The following is a 19257-nucleotide window of genomic DNA, read 5'->3' as shown; positions in this document are numbered from 1 at the left end:
TTGATGGAAAGAAAACATATGACAGTTTCATTATTCTCTGCCGTTCATCTTCCTTCAAGGGCTTCCAAAACAGCAGCAGAGCTGAATGATTGACAGGATTCTTTGTGTCAAGCTAAAGTGTAATGCAAGCTGTGTGTAAATGATCTCCAAGCCACCCTTAATCAAATAAATTACATACCAAAGTAACCCCAACCCTTGCCTGTCGTAGCTAGTCCCTGTGCTGATTGAATGTTAATTGAAACCTCAGAGAAAGATTACCTAGTAATTCAAAGTAAACAAGCGTACTGGACATTGTGGTCACTACGTGTCCTGTTCACTGGATCCCATCTGGCTTTGTCCTCGTGGCTGCAGTGGTGTTGCTCTCCTGAACTGTACCTGTCTCCTTCATTATTGAGGAGGGTGTGAGAGAGGTGACTTTACTGTTGTGGTTCATGTCTGCTGAGGCTCAGCAGGAACCTGACCCCTGTCTGCTTCCAGGCCCTGGCAGAGGGTCATTGCAGCAATGCACAGTATTCAAGGCCAGTCTAGTAAAGTATTGAACACAACGATGTGCTGACAAAAGGACATCCTTACACGGAGAACAATGGCAAGGGTATAGCTGTGTATGCGTATATCCTTGTTACTTATTTTTAGGTTTTGGTGAAGTGCTTAAATGCACTAGTGCTGTACAGTATGTGTGGTTTTCATGGTTAAAGCATGCTTGTGCAACACTTACACAATAAGCTTTGCTTTGTGATAAGCTCCAACACAAGCTGCAACTCTAGAAGCGCACAGTTGCTCCTCGTTTATCTAATTAGAAAGAGGTTTACTGTGCATCTCATTTCCTGAACATGCTTGTGTACCATGTGTTAACATATTCAACAACACAAAATTTTTTAATCACATTAGGTGGAATGGTGCGAGGCTTGAAATGCACTCAAGTGGTAAAGTAGCAGTCTAGTGCACAACAGTGTTAAGAGACAAACTCTACAGTGTTCACAACTGATTTAAAACAGGACGCAGTCGAGCAGAATCTTTAGTGAAGAAGATATTTTGTTCTACCACTGGACATCATTAAAAACACTCCAGCAAACACAGCCCAGGAACAATTTTGGTCAGGAAGCTGCTTTTGGTTTAAGTTATCTTTGTTTGCGACAGTGAGCAGCAGACCCCCTGAGGGGGTATTTTACTCATACAATTAAGAGGCAGTTAATTGTAGATTAGCTCTAGTGGTTTGCCAGAGGGGACTTGTGCTGACCTTGTCACTGCAGTGCACCATAAGGGCATGTGGTCCCTCTAGATTATCTTTATCTCTCTCTCTCTCTTCTCTGGCATGACTGACTGTGTTTGCTTGTAAGTTAATGGGCTCCTATATGTGACGTCATAACACGATTACAGACCTCACTGACCAAATCAGATCTTTTTAATGAGGCTCTTTGGAGAAAGTTTGACACAACTGTTTTAATAGCAAAAAGAAGAACAGGATGTTTTTTTTTTTGTTTGTTTAAATATCACTCGACCTCAGTGGAACTTCTTATGGGTCAAAAAATGGTCAGTTTTTGCTCTGATATACTGTTTTGAAATATTTTGTTGAGTTAGAAAACAAAGATCAGCATCTAAACAAATTGAGAGATTTCGTGAGCATCCAGGGTGGTTCAGTAAGGCTGGAACTAATGATGTTGGATGATGTAGTGAACATTTAACTGGATTAACTCTTCCAAAATAGAAAGCATATGGAAATACATCAAAAAGAAACTTAAAGCATTTGAAAAGCTTGTTTTTTTTTTTTTGTTTTTTTGTATTGCACTACAACACAAATGTAGCCCACTTAGCCTACTTAGAGGGGATATGATACTGTAGAGATTTCCATATTTATTTTAAACGGTTTACTCAGTGTTTTTGGACTTGTGTTCTGACCACATTAAAATAAGTGTTTTGTTAGTCATCGCAGAAATTCACTAATCTTATCACAGCTTCACAAAACACCCACACGCACATACACAGTCCCGCTCACACATGCAGTCACAGACATGAACACACACACACACAGACACACACAGCACACCTATCCACTGTCTCCCTCTCTATTCTCTACTAAGTCCATACAGGCAGTCTTATAAAAATATAGTACATATCCTCCCACACACTCACTTTGACTCCTGCACGTTACATCATCACTGATGCCACTTTTTTTTTTTTTTTATTTTAATCTTTTCACATCGCCCGCTTATCTTTTGAAAGAGGTTGGCCAGAAGAGAACATTTCATTTTGTATGTGTAATCATTTCTTAGATCTGAGATATCTGAAGGAATACAACTGTTAAGCTCTCGAGGCTTTTGTCGGTCTGATGATGCACTCCAGATCCCTCTCTGAAAAAAAAAAAAAAAAAAAAAAGAAACAACAACAAATTGAAACAGAAAAGTTATTTCAGTGTTGTAACAAATTTCTTACGATGTTGACTTTTAACTAGGAACCATAGAAACGTTTAAAAGCTGGCACAAAAGAATCAAAGGCACAACCAAAGCTGTGATTGTCAGCAGAGGGGTCTGTCTGGACTGTGATAGGCTCAGAGACGCCAGCTTTAGGAGCAAGTTGTAGTGAGTAGTAAAGCTTCCGCGTTGTTGTAAGGGATTTCAGTCAGATGGCGGCTGAGCGATGCTGGTGTGCTGGGAGAAATTTCAGTGGATGTCATGGTGGGCCTGCTTAAGACCCACTTCCTCTCTCTCTATCTATCTCTCTCTCTCCAACTTTCCCCTGGTATTTATCTGCACACACACACACACACATTCTCATTGTTGGCACACGTGTTACTGTCCCTCCTTACCCATTCGAATCTACATGTGTCAGTGCTGCAGTAGATGCAGGCTGGCTTCAAATCCACATGAAACCCTCTTCTTCTCAGCGTTCATGACTGTAAGCTTCTGCTGCAGTAAGAACCTTAAGAACAGATTTTTCTTACAGAAGTAAAGCTAGGACTAACATCACAAAAGAATTGTTTATTTTTCAATCAGTCAGTGATAAAAAATGAGGTTTAAAGTCCTACTCTAATGGTCATACCCTCATACAAATCACTGCCACCTCAGCGCTACATTAGTGTTAATTTAATTCTCTCTCTTTTGATAGAAACCTTGGGAAGTCAGGCCTGCGGGTGTCCTGCCTCGGATTAGGTAAGAGTCTCTCGGATCATGAGACACACTGAGAAGTTCTCTGTACCTCCAAAGACTTTGTATAAGAGATTTGGATGGGGAACTGATAATCCTGCAGTACTTTCTCTTTAAGTATGGAGAAAATAGTGTTATGGCTTAAATTATATTATCTTATAGTGATCTTGTTTCTTCTACAGTATGTACAGTATCACTTATTCAATATATATAGCACCACTGCTCACTTGCTCATCTGTTGGCACACGTGTGTTTGTTTACTTATACTCCTCCTCCTCCTCAGGAACATGGGTGACGTTCGGCGGACAGATAACGGATGAGGTGAGAGCAGATGGATTTTGTCATCTTCCGTCAGTCAGGGCTTTGGAATAGAAACCCTCCATATGACCTGTCGTATCCTGGCACAAGAAGCCTATTTTTACTTACAGTGAAAACATACTGCCAGAGTAGAGAAAGCACATGTTATATGAAGGCGAAAGCTGCTTTTTTTTTTTTTTCTTGTGAAAGAAGTTTAATAATTGAAAAACCCTAACACCTCACATCAGTGATCTCTCATCCCATCCTTACCCCTCTCTGTTCCCTCTTCCCCCTGCTCTCTCAACAGATGGCGGAGCAGCTGATGACTCTGGCCTATGAAAATGGCATCAATCTGTTTGACACAGCGGAGGTCTACGCTGCTGGGAAGTGAGTGTATCCTGTGCCACAGGTCATATATCAGTGAGCAGCAACACCAAATATTACCAAGCTGCTGACATGTGATCGATTATAAAGTCACCGGGTAGAGATCATAAACAAGTTAAAGTGGCCTCACTGAGAGTGTTGTCAGGTGCAAGCGTGATCCCCAGTGGCGCACAAGCAAATGGTCACAGCTTTAGAAAGGATGTAAGTACTAAAAGGCTACATCCAGGCTTGTGTTGAAAAGAAGTCAAGCTCCTAGTGTGTCGTCTCTACTCACAGTAAGATAATCCCTGATGCTTTAGAGGTTAATTCACTTCAGTGATAAAAATGACTTTACTAAAAATGAACAGCAAAGTATCTTTCCAGAAAGAAAGTTTTCATTTGACTTGGTAATCTGCTGACTTCACTGTGAACTGTTCTCACTGGGACTATTTTTTTTGGCAGAAAGTAGTTCCAATGTCTCACCTTGAACATAGACCTGAAATTAGGATTTTCCTTTACATCAGTACCTTGTCATTGTTGCATTAACATTCGTCAGGGTTTAGATAAACATAGTCTCGGTCTAAATTTACATGACAGGCAGTGATGATATTTTTTAACCCCCCAGAACGCAGCCCTGTATTGCCTTATCGCTGTATGTAGTGATGGTTTAAATTCTAGCGTGGATTAATCTGGCTTTGTAGTAATTTGGGTGCTTTGAAATAATCTAAGGGATTATCCTTTGCAAACAGTATCTCTGATTAACAGCACCAAGTCCTTTTTTTAAATCCTCCCAAGAATATTCTAGTTTTGCCGTTATGCTTTGGGGAGAAGGCTCAGAGTGTCAGCTTTTCACAAAAGAAAGCAAAAAGATATGAAACATGCCGTTAGTCTCAGTGGTTTTCCTTATTTCTCTTCAAGTACATCAGCAGTTGTTATCTCCTAAACGTCATCACTACACATTTCATTGTTCTGGGGAGCTCTCAACAATCAGTTTGCCTTGTTGTTTTATGATGGGGAGGGGGTGCAGAAAAACAGCCACAAAGTTGATCTTTGAGTCATTACCAACTGACTTTGATCATCGTGCTACCACACAATAAACCACAGTTTGACTGAAAGGACAAATCTGTGAGGCATGTGTTTGTGACAGCCTGTCACACAGCTTAGTATGTGTTGCACAGGTGTTAATCCTGACAGCTTCCACTGCAAAGCGGCACAGAGGAGCTTATATTACACATACACACGCACAGGAGTAGAACAAACCACACACTTATCACATCAGAATGGAAAACGCTTTCAAGTGAAGTCTGTGGCTCTGGCTTACTGCAATTCCTTCATCAGTCAGACTCAGAGAACGTGAAGTGGTGCTGGTGATTGTACAGTCGACTGCTGTAATGTTGATTCTGTACTGCAAACACAGACAGATAAACGAGGTCTGTAAGCTGTGCTCACACTCACTCGCACCCTTCTCGGCTTTTCACAGTTGTTGCCTGTTTGTTTGGCATGTTTGTCCTGGTTTAGCCCTACAAAACACAGAAATAGTAATGAAAAAAAGCATTCAACACACAGAGATATTTAATTAAATATTGATTGTGATTCTTAACCAGCGTATCCATCCCAATACGCGAGCTAGTGTTTCTCAGAAATATAAATAAATATGTGTAATTGCACAAATAAACATGTTCTGCTTATCTCACATAGCTGCTGTTATCAGCAAACACATATGGCGTCAAAGCATTCAAAAGTATGCCAGTAATTGGCAGAACTGAATTTCCTTCATTTTCTTTCAGGCTTAGACATTTTGCTCTAGATGCATAGTAATTGCATGGTATTGTGTGAAACCAGTAACAAATTGGTAGCATAATTACAGAGAAATCTGAAAGTCATAAAATATTATAAATCCATGAATAATGCAGCGTTATGTCATGGCTGCTGCTTTAAGTCATAACATCGACTCGGCACTGGAATAAAGAGCTAATTAATGGATGGATGAAGAAAGTCAACCTGCTCAAGGCACACTGTACCTTATGTTTGGGCTCTCAAATTACTCATATTTCAGAAGGGCAACACACAGTGCACTGCATGGGTGCTTGCCAGAGAAACATACACACTGTTATGCACACACACAAACACACACACACACTATTGCTCTCAGGGGAGTGCTTGAGTGCTCATTGTTTAAAGAGCAACTTGCAGGTTGGCAACTCGAGTGAACTAATGTGTGGCAAAATGATATAGAAACAGGATTTTCAAATCTATATACACACTACAGTGATATGTAGACTCAATTTTAGGCAGTTTTCACTTCTGTCTCAAAAAGAGAGACTAGACATGATGTCATATAAGGGCGAGCAGTCAAGCTAAGTCCAGTTTAACAATGAGAAATCTGGATCTCAGCACAAGTTTTTACACTGCTGATGGTGAAAATATATATTCATATGAATATGACAGACTACAAATGCATGCTTTTGATCCTGCTAAGTGTCCAAAGGATCAGAAACAAACAAGGATTAAGAGAAAGAATGGCCATCGGCCAGAAATTCAGTTATGGTGTGAGAGCCAGTGGAGAACCAGACAGATGTGTTGCTAGCAGCTCATAACACAGTGTTATTTCACCTCACAGTGTTGTAACGTTTGCTATCACGTATCAGGCAGTACCAACATGAGTTGTGATCATCTCCTGGCAAGATACTTACACACAACAGAAACTAAAGTTTTTAATAGGACGATAGAGGAAGTTACAAAGGGGTTCAATGGTCTCATTTGGGTGACAATAAAAGTTATCACATGAAGTTATCACAATAATGAACTAAAAAGTGTTTGGATGTACTAAAATGTTTTATGCAGTTAAGAGCAGCTTCATAACTATCAAACAGATGCTGCATTAATGGTCAGGCCTGCAGGCATCAGCAGCTAATACTTATATCAAAACTTTATAAATAAAAACTATTTGTGCTTTCTAATATTTTCAAACTGCATTGAGTAAAATAAGGCACATTATGTAATAAAAATGTAAACCAAGTTTTAATCCCACCACCAAAATTCAAAACACTAACTTCACTATCACCATCAAACTGATCAATAAGTGTTTTAACACACAGAGTAACAGCAGGAAACCACTGATCTATAAAACACTGGTATCAAATATACTGCATCTATTTTTGAGTAGAATCAGGTAAGACACACATACAAACATAGTGAATGTAAGTTTTTAAATGATGTATCTGGATGTTTCTCAAACATATATAGTGAAATGAAAAAATACCAATTCACCCTTCAAAATGTTTCAATCTGCGTCTGGCTATTTTTTTTTTTTTTTAATGAACATGAGTAAATAGTGAAAATGTTCAAAAATACCCCCTAACTCAGTCATTCATGATCTCATTTTTTCCTCAAATTTCAAATAAATCTCTTACCGGCTTCCAAATATAAATAAATAAACAATTGAGTCAGTCTGAAACTGAAAATGTGACCTCTTGTTAAATATGAATATGAATGTGGAATTAATCTTGACTCGTAATAATGTCAAACTGCAAACTGAGAACCACAACATCCGTGCTGTGTTAAACCGTGAAGGCTGTGCAAGTCACAGGCCGACTGCCTCGTGTATGGTGAGCTGCTGGCAGGGATTTACTTCAAGGGCATCTTGCCGGCTAACCAGACTAATCCAGTCAGAATGGCAACAATTATGAGAATAAGACCTAATTTGAAAAGAAATGAAATTTTCATCAAACAAAGTTTCATTTGTACAGACTGGCAGGAGCACTAATGCACTGTGTCAAGAGTTAGATGAATTGTGGTTCTTGTAGTTCAATAACACACTTTTGACACATTAAACAAAATCATTCATTTTAAAACTGCATCAATTAGAGGAGCTGCTTTATTCATCTGTGCTGCCAAAACTTAGACGCTGCTTTGTTTTGTTTTGGGTTTTTTTTACCTCTCACTACCGCTAAAATACATTTTGTGCAAAATTGTGCTACAAGGTGTCTCATTATGTACTGGTGAGTGAGAGCACCGGAGAGACATCCTAGTGATAGGTGTCTGGCCAACCCTAATGGGCCCTGTGTTGAACATAACGTCACTCATTACCACCCTTGTGGCTGCAAATGAGTGACATAGTGGTAACTCCACAGCACAGCTGGGCCCATGCCCCGCTGACTTTGACCTGGCAGCTTTCACACTCACCAGTCTTGAACAGGTGCCCTTTCCAATAAAAACTTACAGATGCATTGTATAGTACGTGTGCAGAGTTGGACTGCATTCTTTAATTTTGGGCTTGAAATCATATCTCAGACAGTCAGCTGAAACGCTCTTATCATTTCAAGAAATCTGCATTTAATCATGCCTTCTCTCCGTCTGCTTGGCAGGGCAGAGGTGGTGCTCGGGAACATCATAAAGAAGAAAGGATGGAGGTATGAGACACACTTTAATTGAGTTTGGTGTTTTTTAATTTCCGTCCCGCCAGCGTCTGTAATCTTGTATCATCTCCTTCCTCGCACATATTGGTAGGCTGTGTGTTGTGAACTGGAACAGTAAGGTAGGCAGATGAAAGATTAATGCCAGCAGCCGTGCCATGCCCACACTCCTGTGTCCCTCCTCAACGATTGCTGAATAATAGATGAACTTATAGTGTCTTGTCTTTTACTTTGTTGGCCCTGGATTGGCATTTGTATAGCCTTGTCAAGTCATACGCCTACAACACTCAATTCATTGGTGCTGGCTGAGTTCCGGCACAGTCACACTTAATTTTGGGATGTGGGTGAGCGTGACACTGAAAGAATAAAGCAGAGATGTACGATTACCCAAAGCATGTGTCCGAGCTTTCCATCTTCGCTGTTAAAGCGCATAGCCCGAAACCCTCAGATATCACCAGCTCAAATACATCACACTATAATTTAGCAGGTGTTGTAACAGATGTGCTTTCATTTTCCATTTTCAGACGTTCAAGCCTGGTGATAACAACAAAGATCTTCTGGGGCGGAAAGTAAGTTTCAATCTGGATGCTTCTTTGATTCAGCCTGTGTGTCCAAATGAGAAGCGATCCCGTGTAATTTTTCTCGACCTGTTTCTGATGCTCCCGGTAATGGGATCATGTGTCATCCAAACTGATCTGTTGTCAGGCACTTTCAATAAAAATGAAACAGGCATTAGATCATATTTCACAAAGGATATATGATATTATATTACCGTAGCGGGGCAGGTCCAGTCATATTTCTTGTAATTTTTATAACACCTTTTTTTTTTTTTTTTTCTCACGTTATTCCTCGCAGAGCGGAAACTGAGAGAGGTTTATCCCGAAAACACATTATAGAAGGTAAGTAGCAGCTTGCAGATTATTGGATTAGACACTGACACTGCAACAACAAAATACTTCCTAATTAGATTCTTTGGCTCACGGGAATCAAGGCTACGTTTTAATAATTGACGTACTCTTGGGGTTATTGGAGTTCCTAAGAAAACTTTTGGGTGAACTGTATTAACCTGCTTAGATAATTCTCTGTACTAACTGTATATTTTTAGGTTAGGTACATTTTTTTGTGAAGAGCGTGATAATTTACCACAACAGAGATTAATTATTAGTTATGATCTGTGATTCCTCTTTCCAGGTTTAAAAGCATCTCTAGAAAGACTGCAGTTAGACTACGTGGATGTGGTTTTTGCGAACAGACCGGACCCTAATACACCTATGGAAGGTAATATTTCTATCCTTTTATTGTTTTTGAATGATCACTTCTCTTCCTTACCCTCTCTCACGCTCTTAAATTCTGTTTTGTTACAGTTCACGTTAAAAAAAAAAAAAATGTTCTGTCTCTATGACTACTGTAATGTGGAGACTCAGATATGTACAAACCTCTTGTAACTGAAATATCTATTTTTAAATGCTGCATGTTGTCTTGGTGCTTCCACCTCCACAGTCAGAGTGAGGATAGATACTGATGCTGGAGACCTTTAAATGGCAGAGTGCTAACTGTGTGTGGGCGCAGCTGGTCACACAATATCCATCTGCTCCCATGTCAGAGTTCCTCTTTGGGGTAGGGTTCGGTCAGAGGTCATCTTCCTGCCCTCAGTTTGATGCTTCACTGGCTCTGGCTCTTTCACAATACCTTGTCGCGTTGGTCAGAAGTAGCCGGTGCAGTTTGACGTAAAAGTTTAGGCAATTCTTTTTGCCCATCTGCTCTTTAAAGATTACACTCAGTTCACATGGATAGCTTTGAGTCTATGTCTTCAAAACTACAGTAGTTTAGACCATCTGGTATATTTTATTCTGGCAGTAGCCAAAGTGCAGTCTACAGGGTGAAGAGGAGATAAACTGCTTTTCTGTCAGTTTACAGAGAAACCCTTTTAAGCTAAGCACCTACTAGATGACAGGACAGCTGAGTTGGTAGTCCCACACGAGTTTTGTGAAACAGCACGTCAAAAAGGTGAATAGATGGATGGATGGCGTGTTTTATTGCGCTCCCGTGCTCCTGATCTTGTCTTGGACACCCCGATCGTTATCTAGCATGTTTGATATTTTGGCTGGCGTTCTGAGACAGAAGATACAGCTGGGTAATGTGAGATTTCATTCGCCATCACGCACAGGATCAGATATGGCTTTGCAATGAAATGCCTATCTGATGCCTCTAAATAAAATATAGAGTTTTGCAGAATAGCACAACACTAATCTGTGTAACATTCAGTCAACCCAGAATTACCACATTAAAGGAACGAACTCCTTGAAATATTTTTAATTTTATAGAACTGAACATATTTTTATAACCTTCAGTGTTTCTGAAGATGCAGAGTCCATGATTAAAGATCTGAACTGATAGAAACATGTCTGTCACTCCTCAATTCATTCACATCTTGCAGATCAGAAATTAAAGACAGGCTCCTGTGGATTTTTACATTATTGGCATTCAAGTGTGCCTTGATATGAATAGATGTCATCCTAATCAGCATGAATCACTCACCCATTCTGATTAACATAATCAGCGTTTCCAATTTTCTCCTGAATAGCCCAGTCCATGCAGATTGGGGATGTTAACAAATACACCTTTTATAATAATGGAGAATAAGCAGTATGTGTAGATACACATACAGTACAGTAGAGTAGGTTCTCAGACATTGTGAGACAGTTGTGGAAATTGTGAAAACACAACAAGGTGATGTCAGAACTGAAGGTGTCTTTAATGTTTCTTGTGTCTTTTTTATTTGCAGAAACGGTGCGAGCAATGACCCATGTGATAAATCAAGGCATGGCCATGTACTGGGGGACGTCCCGCTGGAGCCCAATGGAGATAATGGTGAGATTCAGTGTTTCTATGTAGAAAATCAGGGATACACAGAACAATGTTACCTGCTCCTGTTCCTTGTGTACAGTAATGTTCTTTATACAATATAAGTGATACCGTACTGTATATCAGCCTAATCTGGTTTATTCCACCCTTTCCTTTAGGAAGCGTATTCTGTGGCACGACAATTCAACCAGATTCCTCCTATCTGCGAGCAGGCTGAGTACCACATGTTTCAGAGAGAGAAGGTGGAGGTGCAGCTACCTGAGCTCTTCCATAAGATAGGTGAGCAGTGATGGAGGTGTTCTTTAAGGTTAGAGTTGGAGATATTTTGGACACAAAGTCTAGAACAGCAGACTTGAGAAGATTTCTGCAATTTCACTCACACAAACTTGCTAAGTTTTGGGATCAAAGCTGTGTATATACATTGGCCCGGCCAGTCTGAGATCTGTGTCAGTGTCCATCGAAAACTACATGAGCTCATCCGTTGACAGAGAACAGAAAACAAGAGTCCTTTCTGAAATTGCAGATTAAAGGTTAGGTTAACTGATCTACCATGTCAGCAAAAACAAGCTCATCTTAAAATCCAGTTTAAAAGAAAGAATTTTCCCTCTTTCCTTTCTCCTCAAAAGACAAAATAAGACCAGAAATGTTTGCGGGAGTGAGCCATCTGTCTTTCAGAGATGAATTAGATGATCACATGTCTCTGTTCTCAGGTGTGGGAGCCATGACGTGGTCACCACTGGCCTGCGGGATCATCTCAGGGAAATACGACGGCAGGGTGCCTCCCTACTCTCGGGCCTCTCTGAAGGTAGACAAACGTCGCTTGCTCTTTTCTTTCTTTATCCTCGCTCCGATCATCTGTGCCGATGTCACTGTTGTCTGTTTCCCTACTGGTTGCTGGTTGTTCCAGTTTGTTGTTTTGTTTGTTTATCATGTGTTTGTGTTTTTCAGGTTCTTTAACTCGCATATCTCTGTGTGTTTTTCAGTGCCATGCTGACGCCATGCACTGCGTACCTCGTCATTCGCAGCGCTGCTTGACACTGTTTGCCAGCTGGTGTCAGCGCTAATTCATCTTGTGTGCACATTTACAACATGCAAATGAGCACACACAGTTCATGTGCAGAAAAATGCATTCACACAGGGCGAGAACAGTACAGCATGTATTTATTTAAATACTATGTCTACAAACTAAGAATGTTTTTTAAACTGGAACCAGATTAAATTCTGTAATCAAGGGATTTAATATGTTATTCCAGCAAGTCACATGCAATTTAGAATCATTTGAAACAGTTTTGTTTTATTGTTTTATTTATATTTGTTCTCTTTGATTTCCATAAGGGAACAAAACAGTCATATTATCTCTACATTAATGAGCAGGAGAAGCACTCACACACTCTATAACACAGAAACCACACGTCACCCTTCATGTCAAATCATGTTTATGTTCCTGAAAACAAGATTTTGACATTTCTCATCCAGACATTAAACAAAAAAAAAAAAAAAAAAAAACAACCTCCACCTCTACATCTCACAGAAGCCAACATGTTACTTAATGCAATTATCTGTCCTTTTGTGATGGAGTGGCATGTTGTGTGTCTGTAGATTGTGTGTCAGTGACTGCCGATTAGACCTCTCCCGGTTCATGAAACTAGCTCTCCATTTTGGTGTTGTGCAGTACCTTTTTGACGACTTGTGTGGAATGTGCTGCTTCCTGCTTCGTTCAGTGTTGCCTGTGGATGTTTGTGGTATTTTTGGCTCTGTTACTTAGTGATTATTCTTACTGGTTCTTATTTGTTACTTATAGTATTATGATATGATTCATGATCCTTGATACAATATAAAGATTACAGTTTTGACTCTATAGACAGTATAATTACAGTACAGAATATTTATTTCTCTAATAATTGTAACTTTGTAATTATCATAATCAACAAAGAAATCAGCATACAAAGTGTAGCTTGAGCTATGTTTCCCTGGCTGAGGTGTAGACAGCAGGAGACAGAGTCACGTGTTTAAAAACAGGCCCTGGTGACACAGGAGCTGCGGCGCAGCGGTGTGAGCAGGGCTGTGTTTTTGAGCAGGTGTGCTGTGTTTTCGACAGGGTTACCAGTGGTTGAAGGACAAGATCTTGAGCGAGGAGGGCCGGCGTCAGCAGGCGAAGTTGAAAGAGCTGCAGGCAATCGCGGAGCGGCTGGGCTGCACTCTGCCCCAACTCGCCATCGGTACGCAGATACATTCTGCCGCTCTCTCTCTTTCTGTCTGTCTGTCCGTCCCTCTGCCTCGGACGGGCCGAGGTCAACACCGCTCTCGCAGCTGTCTGGTTTGACTGTTGGTATGTTGTGTGTGTCTGTGTTGTAACTACTGTGGTTTCTAAAAAGAGAATACTGAGAATAAGAGAGAATAGGAAACAAGAAAATGGAAGATAAATACTGTATGTTAAAGGGTTATGAACTCATCTACAACTTCTCTCTCAGTCTATTAGGGACCAGTTGGAGTAGAAACAACATGAATAGGATATCCAGTATCTCCTAAACAAGGCTCTGGCACAGTCCCCTGAATACATTAAGACAGTGATATTGTAAATATCAACATATGGAATGCAAACATGTTCACAGTGTGTATTTATATATGCAGCCCTGTGGTTTCCCCTGGTGTTAACATGTATGTTACAGTTTCCAGTGTCAGCATTAAAATAGCATCCCAGACATAAATCCAGTGAGTGACCTATATTGATTCAGAGGAAAGTGAGAATGTGCAAACCCCAAACACACGCTCTCCTGCGAGGGCTGTTAAAGCGTCAGACATGAAGGACGCACCGAGTAAATCTGGGACTCCATCTCCTATCTCCGCTCAGATTTTTCACCCTCGCAGTAATGCAGTGTCATAGATTAGTTTTCACAGCCCATTAGTGGACACCCTCATCTCTCCCAATTACCATAAATCCCTCCAGCGCTCCTGAAGGCAGCACGGGCAATTTATGTCCACCATGTAGTCATCTACATCACTGTGGCACTCTAGTATTGAATTAAAAACTATATAACAATGATATAGCATATATACTGCCTCCTGCCCTGTGGCTGGATTGCGAGGCCGTGTGCTCCTGTAGCAGGTGGTAAATCCAGGAATTAGATTGCGGTTGTGAGCGGGAGAACAGAGCTAATAGATGTTGTTGATATCTCTGTGGCCTGAGGGAAGGTCTACTCTTGCGTCAGCCCAGTGTGAGACCTTCAGCTAGTGTCATTTCTGGCCATATTCTCCTGTTGGTGGAAGATTTGTGTAGAAACATAATCCCACTATTTTTTTTACAGCCAAATTCTTCATCCCTTTACGCCGTAATCTTCTTACAAGTGTATTTTCCTCAATTGCAAAAGCATGCAGTTGTATTGCATAATACCACTTGCAATTATAATGCCACACCAAACAGAGATGGGTTTTTTGTGCCAATCTGTTGAAAGAGATCACAAAAAAGAGTTTCCTGCATATTTATAGTAGACTGCAGTATTGGAATATAACAAAGTACATTAACTCATGTTTGTTTTTTCCACTAATTTCAGAGGGAAATATTGTACTTACACAAGTAATTTTATAGAATAAATAGATACTTAAAGTATATTTTGCTGATAATATTTCTATACTTTTACTAATAAATGTAGTTTTACAGGGTATCTGCAGGTCTTGAAAATTGAAGCATTGAATTCAGTCAGACTTTCATTTACAAAAGTCTTCAATATTTCCTCTTTCCTGCTGTAGACAGTAACATAACCTTTTTTGTATGTGGTTGTGGGCTGCTGGGAGACTATTTCCATCTACTGTATAACTTTCAAGTGAGACTGGTGCAACAGTGGACCCCTTTTCATGGAATTTCACAGCTACAGTAGCGAGGACGCTCATCCACTCAGAATGGACAAGTGAAGATTTTAGTAAAAACTTCCAATGACTTAATTATTTTTCTTTGGTTAATCTATCCATTAATTGTCTAACAAAAATGTCATATAATAATAATTGTAGGTCATATTGTACACACTGGTTTTCCATCATACTTTCAGACTGTGGACGTTATGATCTTGATAGAAATTTGCATTCTTTGTGGTATTTAAAAGATCTGAAAAAGCCTTAAGTAGAACTTGGTAAACACTGTTTTACTTGTAGTGGAGGTTTTTTTTTATAGTGTGGTAATACTTCTTCCACCACTGGTAGGGTGTAATGTGAGCGCAGCGATAATTGTGTCACATTCAGTAGCTTTCATGGTTTATCAGGAGCTTTTAGTTCCAGAGGGATTTGCAGTCATTTGACATGTAAAAAAAATCAAACTGGTGTGTGTTTATGAAGTGTTGGAGAGATGGTGTGCAGTGCGTGTTTGTGCTTGAGTTAGAGGGTGTGTGTGTGTGTGTGTTTGTTTAGTGGTGGTGGGGGTGTCATTTCTGTTTACTGGTCTCCTGCAGCGTGGTGCCTACGGAACGAGGGGGTGAGCTCTGTCCTTTTAGGGGCGTCCAACACCGACCAGCTGATGGAGAACATCGGAGCGATACAGGTGAGGACACAACATGAGTGTGTGTGTGTGTGTGTTTGTTATTCTGCAGAGCAAATCAGTGGCTTCATTTGTGAAAATGTGACCTGACCTGTTTCATCAGGCCCACGTTATTCGTGCCTTACAGTCCGTAACAGCAGCCTCCTCTCCTGGGTACAGCTTGGCCTCTCGGGCAGTTTGCCGCTGCACGCCTGGGTGCTTTACTTTACCAAGTTAATAAGGTCAGCGGCATATCAGTTGCCGGGGGGATTGGAGACAAGCTTACAGCCACTTCCTCTCCTGATAAGATGCATTCATTTAATGGGGTTTTCAGACCAGTGGGGGTTTACGTCCTCTCCTCACATTATGTCTGGCCTGTGAGGACTAGCACTCTCCTCTGTATACGTTCTTTGTGTATGTTCCTTTATGTGTATGTGTGTATGGGTACACACATTAGTATACTACATGAGTGCACACTATATGTCTCCCTTAGCACATTTGATATTTCCGCTTTTGAAATGCTATGCTCACATTTCCCGAGGGCTCCGCAGTTTTCCTTTAACCAGGAATTTTACATCACGGAGCCTGAAATAGACACACAGTCTATTTCATACAGAAAAGAAAGTCCACATAAACTTTATATCATTTAATAGGGCTATATTTTGGGGAAAGAAAACTTATAATTAGAGCAAATAGTCTTTTATCTTCCCTACATGGGAATAGTTTCCATTTAATTAAATCACTTTTCTGGATGCTTGTAAAGGATCCTGGAGGTCTCCAGACTTCACTTTGACATTAATAAACATGGTTACAGTTTTAATACAGAACATATTAATTTACATGTTTCTTTTCATCTTTCTTCTGTTTCAATAAATGCATTTTAAATAAATGATCCTTACATAATATATACATATGTTTTTGTCAAAAATAAGTATTCATTAATGTTGAGAATTAACTAGTTGAGTAATAATGTCATGAGGTATCTTTTTTTTAATTTGATTAAGTACAAGTTTGAGGTATTTGCACTTTACTTGAGGTCTTTCATTTTATGCTTTTGTATACTTGTACTCAGTCTGCTTCATTTCAGAGGGAAATGATGTGCTTTTTACTTTGAATACAAAACATATGACCCGTTTATTAAATGTATTTATTGCTTTTATATCGTCTCAGTCTTTTAACAAATTCGATTAGCTGCATATCAACTATAAAACTGCCCCCTTTTACAGTCAATAGTTTTCCCTGATTGTGATCGGTTGCTGTATTGATTGCAAAGTTGCAGACTGGAAACCACAACATACACAACTAGAAGGAAAGTCAGTCACCCTTCAGCACTTCCTAGAGGCTGTAACATGCAACAGCAAACAGTTTCTGATTTTCATGATTTTCTCTAAAGGACTGTTAAACAATGACCCAAAGTTTCCACAGTAGATGTAAACGAGGAGAACATGTTCATTTTTTTGTGTCTTTCCTCTGTCACAGGTTCTTCCAAAGTTGTCGTCGTCCATCACACACGAGGTGGACAGCATCCTGGGGAACAAGCCGTACAGTAAAAAGGACTACCGCTCCTAACGTGCAGCACGGCCCCGCCCGGCAGGGCTGCACCCGGGCTGCAGCCGCAGCGCCCCACCTTTGCCTGATCCTCTGTTTGCTTGAGCTTTTACTGAGTGAGACCCTGGCGCATGAGTCTGGCCACACCAAGGCCACCCAGGGCACCTCATTTAGAGTTACAGGGATAAGATAAGAAAAGGGGGAAAAAATACAGTCACCTCCACAGGAAAGGAAGGGATTGACAAAGAAAGACAAAAATGGAAGAGAGGTTAGGGATATGTGCTCATACTTAAATCAGTTATTCATTAAATTCAGCTGAACGTATTTTAAAACCGTAGAGAAAAATACCTTTTTAAAAAAAAAAAATAAGCACACGCTTGCTTGGCAGCCAGATTTCTTTTTTCTTTTTTATTTTTGTTTGCTTTTTTTCTAAAACTGAATGCAACTAAAAGGAAGATTAAGTTCATACTGTATGAATATACAAGAACTACTCTGTTGCACATGTACCATAGCCATGCATCTGTTTCTTGGACGTTCTGTTTACAAACACCTGTGTACTGTACAAGTCTGTCAAGGTTTCTCTAAAAGAAAAACTGTTTGTGTTGTCTACATTATCAGTGTATGAGCCTTTTCGCAGGCTTTAACAATCAGCACTTTAGTATTGTCAGTATAGGTGTTAGAGGGTAGTTTTAAGGAGGGGAGGGGATAGATATTACAATAGTCTTATCTCACAGCCATTGCACTATAGAAACGCGTCGCCTCCTGATAATTCCCTCTCCTCATCCTCACATCCTCCCTCTGTCTTCACTGGCAGTGCGTTTGTCCAGCCTGATGCTCCGAAACTCCGGTTGTCAAAGCACGACGGTGAAGTCCTGCATTCGCCAGGAGTGAGAGGACCGAGGCTCAATCCTCGTCCTGACCAGTGAACCGTCTGCAATGACAAGTCAGGAGCGTGGGCCAATGTGTCAGGGCAACTGTGTGCCACTGAAGAGATTAGCTATTTATTCATCCCTAATTGTAGGAACTGCAGGCCGTGTTAAATCAAACGTAGTGTCCTACTTCACTGTGTTACCCAGCCTCTGTTCTCTGTTTTTAAGGCTGTTACTGTACAGGAAGTGGTCATATCAGTGCTGGCTCAACATCTCATGGAAATTTCTCCTTGATCAAATTTTGTTCAAGTATTTTGCCTTATTTACAGTTGTGCTGTGGGCTTTGGCGTAAACAAGCAGCTGGAAAGCTGCCCCTTGGCTCATGTCCCCAGTATATATAGTGGAAGTGGTGTTTGTTGCTCCTTAATTGGGAGGAAAGAGCCGTACGTGTAATTAATCAGTTCGTGGCAGCAGCTCAGGGAACGGAGCAGGTGGATTCAGTGGCGTGTTGGTGTGCACGTTGGTCAGGAGGTTGTATTTACTTGTCTGTCTTTCTTTCATTGTTGGACACTGGGGAGGACCAGTGACATTTTAGCGTGGCTTGAGCCAAAGATCTTCTTCTTCATCTCTCTCTGACAAAACACACCCGAGTGTTTCACTCTCACTTCCTACAAGATTCTAGAAATCATCTTGACGCATGTGCTGTCCAGCTTGTTATCTATCTATAGTATGGACTTTACTCCATATATATCTTTACTTGACCATGCTGTTATACTAGTTAACAAATAACATCCTTCATATACAGAATGCATAGTACAGCTAAAATGCTTTAGGAGCGGTAAGGTTCGTGTCAGGCGGCAGATGACCTGAGACGTGTCAGGAGTATTATTGCAAAAATTTGACACCACCCTGTATCACTCTGTCTCCTCCGGGTGCTCTCTTACTGTGATTAAAGCACAAGTGGATAGCATGTGACACATCCTCAAAGCATGGACCCTTTTCATCCAGCCTACAGACAAGCAAAGTGATGCTTCTCAGCTTACTAACACATGTAGATAAAAAGTCTTTACTAACAGCTGATAAACTATTGATTCTTAGCAGAGAAAAAAAAAAAAAACAAGTACAGATTAAGAAAACTGTCATGTTGGTGTGAATGGTGACACGAAGGAGATGTAAGTGTTGAAAAGGGAGGAGATGAGTTTGAGAATCAAAGTGAACGTCAGCGTGTGGGATTTGTGCGGATGAGGTTCACAGTC

At 40.5% G+C, this 19257-nt stretch overlaps 1 protein-coding gene across 5 annotated transcripts in view; it reads left to right on the top strand.

Annotated features, from left to right (window-relative positions):
* The window catches only part of kcnab2a (potassium voltage-gated channel subfamily A regulatory beta subunit 2a), a 94672-nt gene extending 75551 nt beyond the window's left edge, over positions 1–19121 (top strand). For 4 of the 5 annotated variants that reach the window (XM_044350282.1, XM_044350281.1, XM_044350284.1 and 1 more), the window contains 13 exons: positions 3103–3146; positions 3424–3461; positions 3745–3824; positions 8168–8212; positions 8740–8784; positions 9071–9114; positions 9407–9493; positions 11001–11086; positions 11239–11359; positions 11791–11885; positions 13179–13299; positions 15520–15608; positions 17064–19121. In XM_044350282.1, coding sequence (XP_044206217.1) covers positions 3103–3146; positions 3424–3461; positions 3745–3824; positions 8168–8212; positions 8740–8784; positions 9071–9114; positions 9407–9493; positions 11001–11086; positions 11239–11359; positions 11791–11885; positions 13179–13299; positions 15520–15608; positions 17064–17153 — 985 coding nt within the window. In that variant the 3' untranslated portion in view covers positions 17154–19121. Of the gene's footprint in view, positions 1–3102; positions 3147–3423; positions 3462–3744; positions 3825–8167; positions 8213–8739; positions 8785–9070; positions 9115–9406; positions 9494–11000; positions 11087–11238; positions 11360–11790; positions 11886–12063; positions 12314–13178; positions 13300–15519; positions 15609–17063 lie in introns of those variants that run through there. The other variant, XM_044350283.1, reaches the window with a different exon arrangement.
* Positions 19122–19257: the final 136 nt, after the last annotated feature.

Source organism: Thunnus albacares, chromosome 4, assembly GCF_914725855.1.
Source record: "Thunnus albacares chromosome 4, fThuAlb1.1, whole genome shotgun sequence".
In the NCBI taxonomy this organism is placed as follows: Eukaryota; Metazoa; Chordata; class Actinopteri; order Scombriformes; family Scombridae; genus Thunnus; species Thunnus albacares.
This window is presented reverse-complemented; position numbering and strand designations above follow the sequence as displayed.